Genomic DNA, 16,921 nt, shown 5'->3' with positions numbered 1-16,921 from the left:
AAAGTTTAAAGTAAATCGGATCAGACGTTTCGGAGCCAACTCGGTACATACAAACAAACAAACAAACAAATAAACAAACATAGATTGAATTTTATATATAGATATTTTTTTTTTTCTATTATTATTAATACAATTTTTATTTATTCTAATTTTAATGTATTTTCTTTTTATCTTTAAATTTAATTATTGTACTTATTATTAATCGGAGATGTTTTAACATTTATAATCCTGCACTGTAATTATAAGATTTTAATCTTGTTGTGTAGGTACTCAATAAAATGAAAATGAAATGAAATGAAAAAAACATAAAGGGGGTACATGTTTATGGGTGTCTTATCACAATCTGAGCAGAAATGTCTAATATTAGGAGCTATAGTTTATTGTGCACCAAAAGAGTTAGTATGCCACTAATATTGAGTCCATTATTAAAAAAGAGGAAATCGGTCATTTAGTTTTGGGTAATAAATCCAAATTTCTGCAAATAGGGCAATAGATTTATGTAAGAGCTACGTGTAAGTCTAAATACGATAAGCTAATACATCAAAATTTTAAATTTGAATAACATAGGTTAATAAATAAGAGTATTATGGCCAAATATGACAAAATCGAGCGATGCATATGTATGGGACCTATATCTAAATCTGATCCAATTTGTATAATATTTTGCAGGTATGATTGATACCACAGAAGGTCGCTTTGTGTAAAATTTGAGTACGATCAGTTAATAAATGAGGCCCCTATGGTCAAAAATAAGGTTATTAGGGGCAAATTTTTCACAATCGGGCGATACATATATATGGGAGCTATATCTAAATTTGAACCGATTTCGATGAAATTTTCCACATACAGTTAGAGCTATAGAAGATTACATATAGCCGACCTTGGTTACGATCGGTTGATAAATAAGGGTTTTACGGCCAAATTTGGCAAAATCGGGCGATACATATATATTGGAGCTATATCAAAATCTGAACCGATTTCGATGAAATGGCGCACATACAGTTAGAGGTATAGAAGATCATATTTAGCCAACTTTGGGTACTATCGGTTGATAAATAAGGGTTTTACGGCCAAATTTGGGAAAATAGGGCGATTCATATATATGGGAGCTATATCTAAATCTGAACTGATTTCGATGAAATGGCGCACATACAGTTAGAGGTATAGAAGAATATATTTAGCCAACTTTGAGTACTATCGGATGAAAAATAAAAGTTTTACGGCCAAATTTGGTCCAAATAGCGTTCGTCCTTGTGCCGAAAAAACACCCTGTACCAAATTTCATCCAAATCGGTTAATAATTGCTACCGCAATCCTGTGAACAACAAATACATGGACAGACGGATGGACGGACACCAAGCGCTAGATCGACTCAGGAGGTAATTCTGAGTCGATCGGTATATATTTTATAGGGTCTAAAATCAATATTTCTGGTAGGCACATTTTTTGGCCGATCAAATTTATTATACCCTGACCACTATGTGGTTTAGGGTATAAAAATTATAGAAACTTTTTAAAAATTTTATTTTTAAATAAACTTATAGAAACTTTTTAAAAATTTTATTTTTAAATAAACTTTTGGCTTTTTGTTTCTATTTATAGCGATTTAATCTACCAAAACACCAAGAATTCTACTAATCTACAAAACAGAAAAATATGTACTATTTTTGTTAGAATTCTACCAATTGTGGCAACCGTTTTTCATGTGTTTTAAGATAGTAAAGCACATAGAACCATTTTTGTTTTGTTAAAATTTAACGAAAAACATTGTGGAGAACATTTTTTGGGAATGTAGGGGACTTTTTTTGTCCTTGTAGGGTAAACCGAAAATTTTCCATGGCACCACTGACTATAGCTCCTAATATCAAACATTTCCGTTCAGATTGAGACAAAACACCCATAAACATGTACCCCTTATTTTTTCTTAAATATGGAATTGCGGTTTATCTCCCAAACCTATATCAATGTTACCCCACAAATGCTTATGTTTACTAATTCAGTACGGGTTGGTTTAGGCTATGATATAGTCGGCCCCGCCCGACTTTCTACGTTACTCACTTGTTTTGGTTTTTTTTTTCTTGAGTGTGAGCTCTTACCCTTTCTGGAGCTTCAATGGATTTAGTCCATGAACATTTGCATCCATTCTCGCAACATTTTCAGCACACGTGCAAGATTATGAACCTTCTTTTATTTAAATTTGTATTATTTTTATTTTTATTTTATTTGTATTATTTGAATAGAGAGATTTTTCGGACCCTCCATAATACGTTGATATTTAGTATACCAATTTTTTCATTACCAGTGGAACGTATCAAAATATTGGCCATGAAATTCTTAGTTTTCTTGCAATGTCCGTCATCTTAATAGATCCCATAGTGCAACTATTCGAGTGACCAACATTTAAACAACAATATTTACGTAAAATATCCAATTATAATAACACCAAACTCAAACGCAACAGAGCAAAGTGTATTGGAATTACAGACCCCTCCCAGGTAACACTGCCACACATGTCGATTTTAATGACTACAAATTAAATTTACAAAAAAAAAAATTCATTCATTATTTCATTCATACATTCTGTCATTGATGACCGCCCTCCCCCTTCCATCACGGACCATTCATGGCTCCACCATTTATTCGTGATGAGTTTGTCTCTTAATTTCTTTTGTTTTTTGGGGGATATTTTTGCTAAGATTTCAATTAAGATTTTTTTGTTTTGTTTGACCATCAAGAAAATGTTGGCGTGTGTAGTTTTTTTTTTATTCTTTTGTCTTGGCCATGTTAATATAGGCTAAAGTTGTTGGTTGGTTGTTTGTGATAATTGTATGAAAGAATGAATGAATTTTATTTGGTTTTTAGCGTTTTTTTCAACCTTCATCGTCATCGCAACTATCATTTTAAAGTCTGATGAAGCTGATTCGAAGAAAAGTTTTGTTAATTTCTTTGTTGGCGGAAATGTAATTCATTTGATCAGTGATATGATAAGTAAAACTAACCAACCAGACTACGTATCTAATAGAATTGAGATGATTTTCATAAGTAGAGACTTTGTTTAAATTTTTAATTGCATATGTCTAGAAATAAATCAATTTTTCCCACTCGGAGACTATTACTTCAACTACTCCCTCATCTTGTTGCTTGTGTTCTATACTGGAAAAATATTGACCTATTATGAAAGATTATATTACACTATATGAAGGGCAAACTTTTTTAAAAATAAAGAAATTGTAATTACAACAAAGTTCATAATGTTTGGTTTAAGAATTTTTTTCTTTAAATCTGGGACACGAATCTTTGAAATTCGCATCCCTCCCTCCTAATATCTTTGATATTAGGGTATATTTTTCTTAAAGTAAAGATAATATTTTTGATTTAAGGAACTAGTTTTCCAATTAACTGAGTTATAGGATTAAAGTACCCAGCAAAAAAATTTGGAAGTTCTTCTAAAAGCACTTTCAAAAATGTCCTCCCAAAGATTTTCTTTATTTTAACAGTATAAGATGTTCATTTGAGTCAATTTTTTTTAATATGATTGTTTCAAATAGGTTAAAAACAGATTAAAAATTAAAACATAGTGCAAATTATTTAAATTTGGCCGAAAAAATGCTAAATCCTTTTTAGAAAAATTGCGAATTTTTGAATACATTTGAAGTCAAACGTTCCAGACAAGTATTATAATGCATTAAAAATCATTAAAAATTTTTAAAATTATTTATTTGTCAAAATATCACAAAATTTCTTAATTCACATCCAAAATACTGGATTCACATCACACCTTAAGAAGTGATGCAAATTCAGTGCAACGGCTGCTTAAATGGTGGACATCCGTCCTATGACAAGCCCATGTTAAATTCATCGCTTCTGCGTCAATTTTGCACCACTTCTGGATCCAAAAAGAATATTTTCACTTCTTTTTTGCTGGATAGGGCGCTTTTTTGCTGGGTAATGAAGCTTCAAATATAGGCTAATATTTGTTTTGTTTTATTTTAAGGATTTTGCATTTTACATTTTTTAATTCGAAGGATCTTTTATAATTTGTTTTTTATACCCTCCACCATAGGATCCCAGCAAAAAAATTTGGAAGTTCTTCCAAAGGCACAGATTTAAGAACACTTCCAGAAGATGTACTCCCAATGATGTTCTTTATTTTAACTACACAGGAAGTTCTTTTCATTCAATTTTTTATAACATGTTTTTTTTTTTTCATATTTTAAAAATTTTTTTATTTCAAATTGGTTAAAAACAGTTTAAGAATTCATAAAATGATACAAATAATTTAAATTTTTTCGAAAAAATGCTAAATCCAATCTGAAAAAATTGTGAATTTTTGAAAATATTTGAGGTCAAACGTTTCCTACAAGTGTAAGAATCCATTGAAAATTATAAAAAAAATTATAAAAATTATTTATTTTACAAAATTTTTTAATTTACCTCCAAAACATTGAATTCGGATCACACCTAAAGAAGTGATGCAAATTAAGTGCAACGGCTTAGGTTATGACAAACCCATGTTAAATTCAAGCCTATGACAAGCCCATGTTAAATTCATCGCTTCTGCACCACTTCTGGATCCAAAAAGAACATTTTCATTACTTTTTTGGCGACGCTTTTTTTGCTGGGATGGGGGGTATATTAACTTTGTCATTCCGTTTGTAACACATCGAAATATTGCTTTATGACCCCATAAAGTATATATATTCTGGGTTGTGGTGAAATTCTTAGTCGATCTAGACCGTTACCGTGGCGCAATGGTTAGCATGCCCGCCTTGCATACACAAGGTCGTGGGTTCGATTCCTGCTTCGACCGAACACCAAAAAGTGTTTCAGCGGTGGATTATCCCACCTCAGTAATGCTGGTGACATGGCATGGTTTCAAAGCTTCTCTAAGTGGTTTCATAGCAATGTGGAACGCCGTTCGGACTCGGCTATAAAAAGGAGGTCCACTGTCATTGAGCTTAACATGGAATCGGGCAGCACTCAGTGATAAGAGAGAAGTTCACCAATGTGGTATCACAATTGACTGAATAGTCTAAGTGAGTCTGATACATTGGGCTGCCACCTAACCTAACCTAACCTAGTCCGTCCGTCTGTTGAAATCACGCTGACTTGCGAACGAAACAAGCTATCGACTTGAAAATTGGCACAAGTAGTTGTTATTGATGTAGCTCGGATGGTATTGCAAATGGGCCATATCGGTCCACTTTTACGTATAGCCACCATATAAACGGACCCTCAGATTTGGCTTGCGGGGCTTCTAAGAGAAGCAAATTTCATCCGATCCGGCTGAAATTTGGTACATGGTCTCTAACAACCATGCTAAAATTGGCCCACATCGGTCCATAATTATATATAGCCCCCATATAAACCAACCCCCAGATTTGGTTTGCGGAGCCTCTTAGAGAAGAAAATTTCATCCAATCCGGTTGAAATTTGGTTCGTGGTGTTAGTATATAGTCTCTAACAACCATGCAAACATTGGTTCATATCGGTTCATAATTATATAGCCCCCATATAAACCGTGCGAGAATTGGTCCATATCAGTCCATAACTATATATAGCCCACATATACACCGTGGTGTTAGTATATGGCCGCTAATAACCATACCAAAATTGGTCCATATCGGTCTATAGTTATATAGCCGATCCCCAATCACACAAAAATTGGTGCATATCGGTTTATAATCATGGTTGCCACTCGAGCCAAAAATAATCTACCAAAATTTTATTTCTATAGAAAATTTTGTCAACATTTTATTTCTATAGAAAATTTTGTTAAAATTTTATTTCTATAGAAAATCTCGTCAAACCTTTATTTCTATAGAAAAATTTTGTCAACATTTTATTTCCATAAAAAAATTTGTAAAAATTTAACCGATCCCCATATAAACCGATCCTCAGATTTGACCTCCTGAGCCTCTTAGAGGAGTAAAATTCATCCGATCTGGTTGAAATTTGGTACGTGGTGCTAGTATAAGGTCTCTAACAATCATGCCAAAATTAGTCCATATCGGTCCATAATTATATATAGACCCCATATAAACCGATCCCCAGATTTGAACTCCGGAGCCTCTTGGAAGAGCAAATTTAATCCGATCCGGTTGAAATTTGGTACGTGGTGCTAGTATATGGTATCTAACAACCATGCAAAAATTGGTCCATATCGGGCCATAATTATATATAGACCCCATATAAACCGATCCCCAGATTTGAACTCCGGAACCTCTTGGAGGAGCAAAATTCATCCGATTCGGATGAAATTTGGTACATTGCTCTAGTATATGGCCGCTAACAGCCACGCAAAATTTGGTCCATATCGGTCTATAGTTATATAGAGCCAATGGCCAATCACACAAAAATTGGTCCATATCGCCAAAAATAATCTACCAACATTTTATTTCTATAGAAAATTTAGTCAAAATTTTATTTCTATAGAAAATTTAGTCAAAATTTTATTTCTATAGAAAATTTTGTCGAACTGAATTATATACGTATTTAATCGGCCTTTTTTTGTTTAATATATCCTTACTTACAATTACTTACTTATAATTTAGAAGACGGTGTTAAGGATTTTTTAAGATACCTTGCCATCGACAAGTGTTACCGCAACCCAAGTAATTCGATTGTGGATGACAGTCTTTAGTAGAAGTTTCTACGCAATCCATAATGGAGGGTACATAAGATTCGGCCTGGCCGAACTTACGGCTGTATATACTTGTTTAATTTAATATATACAACGTATGGACTTACTTATAATTTAGAAGACGGTATTAGGAGGTTTTAAGATACCTTGCCTTCGGCAAGCGTTACTGCAACTTCAGTAATTCGATTGTGGATGGCAGTGTTTAGAAGAGGTTTCTACACAATCCATGGTGAAGGGTACATAAGCTTCGGCCTGGCCGATCTTACGGCCGTATATACTTGTTTTAACTGACATTTATTCGTACATTCATACCTTTGTTGATATATTGCAAAACGATAACGAAAATTCGATAAATGAGAATTGTATCCTAATTTTAAATTTAAAGAGCCTACTCTGAAAAAATATTTGCGTGATATTAAAGATTACGCAACCTAAATTTTAGAATGCGCAATTTACAAAATATTTAGGACAAGTTTCTTTACAATAACGAAATTTTAATTAACATAAAGTTTAACAAAATATTTTGAAGCAAATACTTTGGTTTCCCATTAAATGTAGGACACAAATATCTGAAATTTGCGCAAGTCGCATATCTTTGAACTAAGGCAAATTTTCCTTAAGGTAAAGAAACACATTATTGATTTAAAGATATCCTCCTTAGATTTAAGATAAAAACGCTTCAAGTATAGGCTGAGACTTATTTTGAGGATTTTTGCATCTTTGGTTTAAAGTTTCTTTTTTGAAATAAGAAAACATTTTTTATTTGAAGTATCCGTTATAATTTGAATTTTTTAAACAAACATTTGTTTGTACGTGAATAGCTTTATTAATATACCGGGAAAAAAGAGCATAAAATTCGATAAATGAGATCTGTATTCTAATTTTAATTTTATTTGCCCTAGATTGGTGGCTAAAAATGATTTTATTTTAAAAAGGACGCATCTTTGGATCCAAGTAACTTTTTTTGAGTGTATGTTTGCCATCCGTATTCTCTAATGAATTCAGGCCCTTCAGTCGAATTAGTAAGACCTCCGCTGTAGAGGTGTGCACGTGAGTAATATTTTATTCACGTTCACGCAGACTCACGCACGATATTATTTGGTAGGATTCACGTTCACGTACCCTCACGAAAAGAAAATATGTACTCACGCACGAAATGTCGTGACTCACGAAAAATATCGTGACTGATGATTAAAATCGAGAGCGTTATTAAACTCTTAACATCCCAGGTGTCACTAAAATTGTAAATGAATTCATCTCGTAAGCGTTTTATGTCCGTGGGCGGGATTTTTCATGAGCGTATTTTTCCGAATTTCGTTACTCACGCACACTCACGAAGAAATTATTTTTGTGACTCACGCTCACGCACGACTTTTTGTTGGATAATCACGCTCACGCACACTCACGCCGTTGCTATCAGCGTGACTCACGCATCACGAAGTCTTTCGTGATTCACGACAATTTCGTGTCACGTGCACACCTCCACTCCGCAGTCTTCTTAATATGAAAGTCCAGTGGACATAACCCCAGTAATACCTCCAGATAGGCAGTGGCCGTTGCCCTCATCGCAACGGTCTTATAAATAAGAGACGTTCTATTTATTCTGCTCAATCTCACTATATAATTTCGGTGGTTTGTAATGGGCCATCAGTGTTCTAAATGGATTTATCTACATGGATTCAAATAAAACATTATATGCGGTTTATATGAGTACTCTATATATGTTTACTTTTGGGGAGACTCGGGACGAAAGCTGCAAAGTGATTGGTGGTTAGGAGGTGCTTTGACCGATGTCTTGAGGGGGAGTGGACTGTAATTGGTGATGGTCGAAGACGGCGAAGAACTTCAATGAAAAGAAGAGAGATCAATGCTGGAAACCCTTGCCAGACATAATATCTCACGCAAAAGATATTACGGGCAAATAAGTGGGAAATGAAAAAAGAGTGAGAATTAGGTTTTGTGGTTGATTTATTGGGATGCTTTATGTCCTCACCTAAGTAAGTCTATGAACCAAGTGAGTGTTAAAAAATTCATGTACCATCCACGAAACATCTTATAAATATTTCAATAATTCACAATAGAGAACAGTGTTTTTACAACTATAAAATTCATGACAATTATTCAATTCAGTATCGTACAAATATTTATGACAAATAGTTTTTAAGTCTAAACTATGATGTTTAGACATACCGCCGGGTCAGAAAAAGTTATTGTTCACTTGAGCACAAAACTGATGCTAGAGCTCTAATGGCTTCCGAGAGAAGTTGTTGATTTGGAGCAGGTTTGGATGTAGTCCTGTTGCCTTTATGTGCTCTTTTCTGCTGATTAGTGGATGCATTTTTCATTGGTTTTCGAATCTGTGATAGATTGTTGTTGGAACTGCGTAACCTCCGTTGACTATCCCTGCTTTGATGATAACTCGCGTGTAGAAGGGTGTGATGAGGCCGTCCGCATGTTTGGCACATGTTGGGCGATCGGCAATCGCGAAACCGATGGCTACGCGCCAAACAATTAATACAGTAAACTTCGGCTAGTACCATGGCTTTTCGCTCTCTTGGAGTCATCCACAGAAATTTTGGGCATACCTTTAAAGCATGGAACTTGTTACATAATTTACATTTATAGACATTAGGTTTTAATTGGTGTCTTGTTGAGATTCTGCAAATAAATATAAAAATAGTTAGGGGTATCTTAAAGTAAAATATGATGGAAAACCATATATCTTAAATTGATATGGGTTGTTGTTATGCTGTTTGATTTTCATCTGTTGAGTTTGAGAATGGGAGATAACAAAGTTTTGATATGGGTCTTTTAAGAATTCCGGTTGAAGTACGTACATCTGCAACACGAACATTGCTATCGGATCCCATATACGTTTTTTCTATCCTTCCCAAACACCATTCGCTTGGAGGAAGTAAATCATCCATAACTATTACCATGTCACCGTTCTTAAGGTTTGGAAGAGAATTTTTCCATTTGTAGCGTTTTTGTAGGGACTTAAGGTAATCTTGTTTCCATCTAACTGAGAATTGGTGATGGATTGCTTTTAGTTTAAGCCACCTATTTATGAGAGAAATATTGGAGGACAAGGGTTCTGGTAGTGCCATTAGGGGGGATCCTCTAAGGAAATGACCTGGGGTAAGTGCGGTTAAGTCCGTAGGATCCTCAGATAATGCGGAGATTGGGCGAGAATTCAAGACTCCCTCTATCCGAGCAAGTATTGTAGATATTTGTTCGAAATTGAATTTATGGGAGCCAGTAAGCTTTTTGAAATGAATTTTAAAGCTTTTAACTGCGGCCTCCCATAGGCCGCCCATATGAGGTGCATGTGGTGGGATAAATTTCCACTCAAATCCGTGAATCGAGTATCTTTCAGCGATATCCCTAGATGTTATTTTCAAAAATTGAGAAAATTCCCTCAAAAGAGTCCGGCTTGCGCCAAGAAAGTTTCTTCCGTTATCGGAAACCACCCGATGGGGGAGACCCCGCCTCCCGACAAATCGGGAAAAGGCCGCTTCGAAAGCAGCCGACGAGAGATCGGAGCAAGCTTCCAAATGCACGGCTTTTGTTGCGAAACAAACAAAGACACACACATAGCCTTTTATTATTGGAGAATTCCGAAGTGTCGAGCTTTTCAGGTCAAATGGACCTGCAAAATCCACCCCAGTGATGTGAAATGGTGGAGAAAATGTGCATCTTTCTGGTGGAAGAGGTGCCATAATTTGGGAACCTGGATTATGTCTATAAATAATACATGTCTTGCATTTATGAATAATGCTTTTTACTCTAGGTTTGAGTCGGGAAATGTAAAATTCGGTTTGAGTAAACCTACACATTTGGTTGCTTTCTGCATGAGCCAAAAAATTATGTAAGTGTAGTAAATAAAGATAGCATAGTCTAGAGTTACCTGGAAGTATGATTGGGTAACGCTCTCGATATGGAAGAGATGACTCAGACAGTCTACCATTTACACGTAAAATATTTTTAGAGTCTAAAAACGGGTTTAAGGTTGACAAATTGCTCTTACGTGAAATCGGTTGAGAATTTACAAGAGTTTCATACTCTATTGGGTGAAATTTCTTTTGGGAGAGTATAATTAATCGAGTCTTTACAAATTGTAACTCATCAAGACTCAAATCGATACTTGGAATTCTAATTGAGGTTTTGAATCGAGGGTTAACTCTGTGGTAAAATCTGAAAGCGTAAGAAAGGACCCTTAACGCTCTTGTGTATGATGAAAATCTGAATAATATGTCATCTTCTTTGGTAGAAACGTGACAAGTAGTAACCTGAGTGCTTTCTGGGAACGTTAACGGATTTTTCTTGGGCCAATGGGAATCTGATTTTGTTAACCAATTCGGTCCATTCCACCACAAAGTGTTGGACATAAGATCTTGCGGTTTGCAGCCGCGCGTGCCAAGATCTGCTGGGTTTTCGTGTGTGGAAACGTATCTCCATTTAGCATTCGGAGTAAAATCTAGAATTTGAGAAGTGCGATTGGCTACATAGGTTTCCCATGACATGGGGGGCTTTGACAACCATCCAAGAACAATGGATGCGTCTGTCCACAGGGTTATCGAATTGACGTTGCTTTCGAAAATTTTCAGAACATAGTTCACTAATTTGGATAAAAGTACAGCACCATTAAGCTCTAATTTCGGAAGAGTTATGGTCTTCAAGGGGGCTACTTTGCTTTTAGCCGTTAGTAGATTACAGGTAACCTGAGATGGGGACACTTCACATCTCACGTACACGCATGCGCAGTACGCGACTTTTGATGCGTCACAAAAGCCATGTATCTCAATATTACTACTTGGAGTGAATTGGATCCATCTTGGGATCTTTATGTCTTCAATATGGGGTAAATCGAGTTGTAAAGTTTCCCAGTTAGTTAGAGAATCGGGATTAATTGGTTCATCCCAATCGGTACCCTCCAGCCAGAGTTGCTGCATGAGGATTTTCGACCGAATTACAACAGGCGTTATCCAACCAGCGGGATCAAATAACTGCGCTACAATAGATAGTATTTTGCGCTTGGTTGGGTTTGAATCTGGTTGTGTTGGAACATATGTATAGGAAAAGTGGTCTAGAAGCGCATTCCACTTTATGCCTAAAGTCTTAGTTGAACTTTTCTCAGAGAAACGTAAAAAATCTAAGTCATATAGATCTTCTTTGGGAAGTTTGGTAAGTAAATCCGAGTTATTTGCCGTAAACTTTTTCAATGGGAAACCAGCAGATTTGAGAACCGCAATCAGATCTTTCTGTGCCTTTAAAGCCTCTTCGATTGAGAAACCCCCGGACAAAATGTCGTCAACATAAGTCTCTTTACGCAATATTTTTGATACGGTTGGAAACTGTGCTTCACAGTCGGTGGCTAATTGCTGTAAAGTCCTTATTGCTAGAAAGGGGGCACAGTTTACACCAAACGTAACTGTATTCAATTGATAATCTTTAATAGGACCAATTTTATTTGGTTGAAATAAAATGCGTTGATATGGCCTATCTGCGGGGTGTACCTTTATTTGACGGTACATTTTTTGAATATCTCCACTAAACACAAACTTGTATCTCCTCCAATTGAGGATTGTAGATATCAAATCTGTTTGGAGAGTGGGACCCGTGTAGAGCACATTATTTAGAGAAACTCCGGACTTAGTTTTGCGGGAGGCGTTGAAAACAACCCTTACTTTAGTAGACCTATGTTCAGGTCGCACTACCGCGTGATGTGGGAGGTAATATGAGGAAAATTTACCCATGGTAGCAATTTCTTGGGAGGAAGTTTCTTCCATGTGATTCAATGAGATATATTCATTGAGAACGGCATGGTATTCCTTTTGGAGCTCTGAGTTAGCGGACAATGTTCTTTCTAATCTTGAATATTGCCCTAGAGCGAGAAAACGTGACGAGCCTAGAAATAGCGCATCGGGAAAGTCTTGTTTGAACGGGAGCCGTACTATATATCGGCCATCAGAATCACGAGTTGTAGTAGATGAATAAAAATGTTGACAATATTTGTCCTCATCCGAACAAATTGGGTCAGAGGGAATTTCCTCGATTTCCCAAAACTTCCTAAGAATATCGCTAATTTTCTTGTCCTCGTAAGGGACAACATTTGTTGTGAACATGGATATGTGTGTTGCCATGGGACCGCTGAGTACCCATCCAAAGATGGTGTTATAAGCGGATGCCTGTCCACAAATATTTTTCTTTATACCCTCTATGTTTATGAATCTTTCTGAGTCATTTCCGAGAATCAAATCAATATTGGACGATTTATTAAAATGGGGATCAGCTAAGTCCAATTCTCTGAGTTCCTTGGGGTATGCGACGTTAAAAGAAACAGAAGGTATTTTTTTTGTGAGCTTGGGAAGAATAATCGCAGAAATTTCAAACCGAAAACCATTTCTGGGACAATACAGTGTCATATCACATTCCTTATCTGCTTTTTGGGTTGTTTCACCAACTCCACTTATTTCAAAAAGAGATCTGCGATATGGCAGTTTCAATAAATTTCGAACCCTTTCAGACAGGAAAGTTCTCTGGGATCCCGGGTCAATCAATGCTCGTATTGTGAATAGTTCACCTTGATGTTCGAGTTCGACCAAGGCTGTACGAAGTAATATCGTTTCATTATTCATAGAAAAGTTTGCTTGAACCTGAGAAAATGTTGCCCGTGATGTCGAGGGCGATTGTGCATCAAAATTGTCTCCTACTTCAGAAGTAGCCGCAATGTTGCTCTCAGAAGATAAGGGTTTGGAATTGTGTATATCAGGATCAGATTGATCTAAATGTAAGAGAGTGTTGTGTTGCTTTTTGCACAGCATGCACCTATACTTGCTCTTACACTTCGATTTTAGGTGAGTGCCAGACAGGCAATTGTTGCAAATCTTATTTCTAAAGACGAAATCGATCCTTTCTTGGGTGGAAAATTTACGAAATTCTGGACAAGTGCGTATACTGTGCTTTTGATTACACAATGGACATGGGGACTCAAGTTTTTCTTGAGATGCATACATTTGAACTTTATTAGACGAGGGGAGCTTGTTTGAGGGAGGGAAAGATCGGCCTTCTCTAGCAGATTTGAAACTAGTGATTCTCTCTACCACCTCAAATCGATTTATTAAGAATGTGTCCATTTGAGACCAAGTGGGAAGTTCGCGATGGGATTTTAGCGATTGTTCCCATTGAGATATGGTTTCTTCTGGAAGCTTAGTTGATACCAAGTATATCAATATAGGATCCCAATCATCAACATTTATGGCTAAGCTTCTTAAAGTGCACAAGCAATCGTTTACTGTGGAATGAATTTTCTGTAGTGACTCACTATCTTCTGTTTTCGCAACAGGAATGTTAAATAAAATCTTAAGTTGGTTGTCCACCAGTACTCGTTTGTTTTCAAAGCGCGATTTTAATGCATTCCAAGCATGGGAGAAATTTTCATCACATAATGGGTATCGTTTCACAATAGCACCGGCACTACCTTTCGTTTTATTTCTCAAGTGGTAGAGTTTTTGGGCAGGAGTGAGTTTAGGGTGATTCATGTACACTGCCGTGAACATGTCACGAAATGAAGGCCATTCTTCGTAACTACCCTTGAATACCTCTGTATCGCATGGGGGAACTTTAATGCATACATTTGAGTTGTCTGAGAATTGACTGACATTTTGTGAAAGCTCTCTTGGAGCTGATGGACGCCGGAGCGTTACGTTTTGGGAATTTGGAACTGAGGAAATTCTTAAGATATCTAACATCTTAGACCTTGTTCCATAGTAGGCCTCTGCGCAGTTATCAAAGTTAATTTGAACATTTTCTTTGGCCTCCTTCGTGTGGGAAAACTCTGGGCATAAAAACACATCTTCATAGTCACGTTGGAGCCTGTTCCATCTTTGATCCAAATCTTCTAGTCTGACTTCAATGGCAGAGTCTGTTAGATTTGTAACATCGATCTCATCGTACACTTTACAAAAGTTAATGAGGTGATTATATCCAAAAAGAAATTTTTCGTAAAAACTTGAAGATCTCGAAGTAGAATTTTCCCCGTGGGTCTTGGAGGATGATCCACTTGGGGCAGAGTCGTTATTTTGTGAGGGGTCTAACATATTGACGCGAGACTCGATATTGGACATAGATGAACTTAATAATATGACAAACTTTTAAGCTACAGTAGAATGAAAAACACTTTGCGGAAAAGAAATTAAATCGTGGGTTACAAATCAAGCCACTTTTCGTAACAATATTAAGCTTTTTCCCTTTTTGTTTTGGTGCTCAATGGCAATCCTACAGAATTGAAACGTGAGACAAGCTATATACAGCAAATGAGTATATTCGTAAAATTTTAAGTTGATTGTAAACCCTTTGTAATGAAATTATTTTATAGTAATGTATTCGTCGTAAATTTCAAATTCAACAAACTATCTTGATTATAATCCAGATGGAGAAAAAAGATAGATAGATTATAGTTTTTTAAGCTACAGGATTAATTGCAAATCCTTTCTGATTGTAGCATTCGTAGCTAAAGGATTATTTGTAAATCCTTGAGTGGACAACCTCTTTATGGCAGTTAAAGGATTATTTGTAAATCCTTGAGGGGACAGATTTTTTTATGGCATTTATAGCCTAGACAAGCGAAATTTTAAAATTTTTTAGATACACTTGGAGATAAAATTTATAGTAAACAAATGTTCAAACCAATGATTCTACATTATATCACTTTTGTTTCACAGAGACATTACGCCACGAATATATACTTTTTGAACTTGTTTGCGTAATTTAAAATTCCAAGAGAATTTTGAAGCAAATCGAAAACAGCATAAAACTTCAATTTTTTGAATTTGTTTCAAATCATATAAATAAATAATATTGAGAAAATTATTTTTAAATAAAGATTAGTGTGGGTTAGTAGTAAATCTGAGGGATCATTAAAATATAACGTTCTCCATATTTTCATTGATTAGAAAACCATTTCTAATTTCATCCAACTTGGGAGTATTCCCATTTAAAATTGGGTTTTAACAAAAATATCGATATTTCGGCATAAATATAATTAAAAAGATTTAATTGTTGCCTCATATGAGCATAAACCGTTAACTTCTAATTGAAGTTTTTTGATGCATATAGATTGTATGTTGTTTCGATAATTTTCTGTAATCGATGTACTGTGCGTACTCTCTCTTGCAAAATCCAATGTGTGTGTGAGTGAGCGTAATGATACTGTTAGCAATGCGTTTAAGAGAAAGTATGTCGTAGTTAATACGCTCTTCTATTTGTACTCTTATTTTTGGAGGCAGAGGGTGAGCTGCATAATTAGCATAGTTTTACATCGAAGAGAATGTGGGGTAGTATGTGTTAGTAATTTATTACAAAATGCTAATTTTGACAAATGACTTACATTCCACAATGCTCGTACAATTTATATTTATTTATTTTTTCCTCGAATCCCGAAAATCCGCTTAAAGCCGACTTACAAATCGTTTTTATCAAAAATAGAAACAACATTCAAAAAATCGATAATCAAATTTTTGCACAATCGATCAGATTTTCGCTTAATTAAATTATTGAATCTTATTCCACAGTATGTAGTCTTTAAATAATATTTGTTTTAAATTGGTAGGAATCCTGCGTTTAGATGCAGATTTTTTAAATCACTGGATCACTGTTCTCTACAAATTTCGTCATATACATCTTTCTTGTTGCACATTTCCTTTTTTATTTATTTACTTATTTATTATTTGTTTTTTGTTTTTTTTTTTTTTTTTGACATTTCTTTTCTGTAAAGATTTCGGCGAAATTCTTGTTGTTAAGAAAGTAGTGTAAAGACGAGATAATAATGAAAATGCCAAAACAAATGCGAGGATAATTTAAGAATTTGGGTACACAATAAAAATTGTTGCACTTGTTTATTTCTGTAACCGTTTTGAAACATTGAGAAATTGGGTGTAATGACGGAATTCAGAAAATATGTATTTATAAATGTAAGGGCAAGACAATGAAAAATGCCAATATTTTGGGAATCATAACTGTAAATTTTATGCAAAAAATTTGCAAATTATAACAGGATTTCTGCAACAAATTTCTGACTTTGAGTTTTTTTTCTTTTTAATACAATGTGATTTCATATGACAATTTTTTGAACAAGCTTTCGAGGTTATGTTATGTTATATGTTGTTTTCCAGTTTTCTATGCATTTTCTGATGATTTTTAAACTTATGATGATTATTTTGGAAATGATCTCAAAATATAATATTTATGAGATTACATTGACATTTTTGCCAAAAATTA

General features: G+C 35.2%; 1 protein-coding gene across 1 annotated transcript; it reads right to left on the bottom strand.

Moving 5' to 3' along the window:
- Positions 1-8,593: 8,593 nt before the first annotated feature.
- Positions 8,594-16,317, bottom strand: LOC142236586 (uncharacterized). Its single transcript, XM_075307811.1, has 2 exons — positions 16,032-16,317; positions 8,594-9,301 (listed from the first exon to the last, which is right to left on the bottom strand). The coding sequence occupies exons 1-2, from the start codon at positions 16,136-16,138 to the stop codon at positions 8,851-8,853; spliced, it is 558 nt and encodes a 185-aa protein (XP_075163926.1). The 5' UTR covers positions 16,139-16,317; the 3' UTR covers positions 8,594-8,850.
- Between the last annotated feature and the right edge of the window lie 604 nt (positions 16,318-16,921).

Source organism: Haematobia irritans, chromosome 4, assembly GCF_050003625.1.
Source record: "Haematobia irritans isolate KBUSLIRL chromosome 4, ASM5000362v1, whole genome shotgun sequence".
Lineage (NCBI taxonomy): Eukaryota > Metazoa > Arthropoda > Insecta > Diptera > Muscidae > Haematobia > Haematobia irritans.
This window is presented reverse-complemented; position numbering and strand designations above follow the sequence as displayed.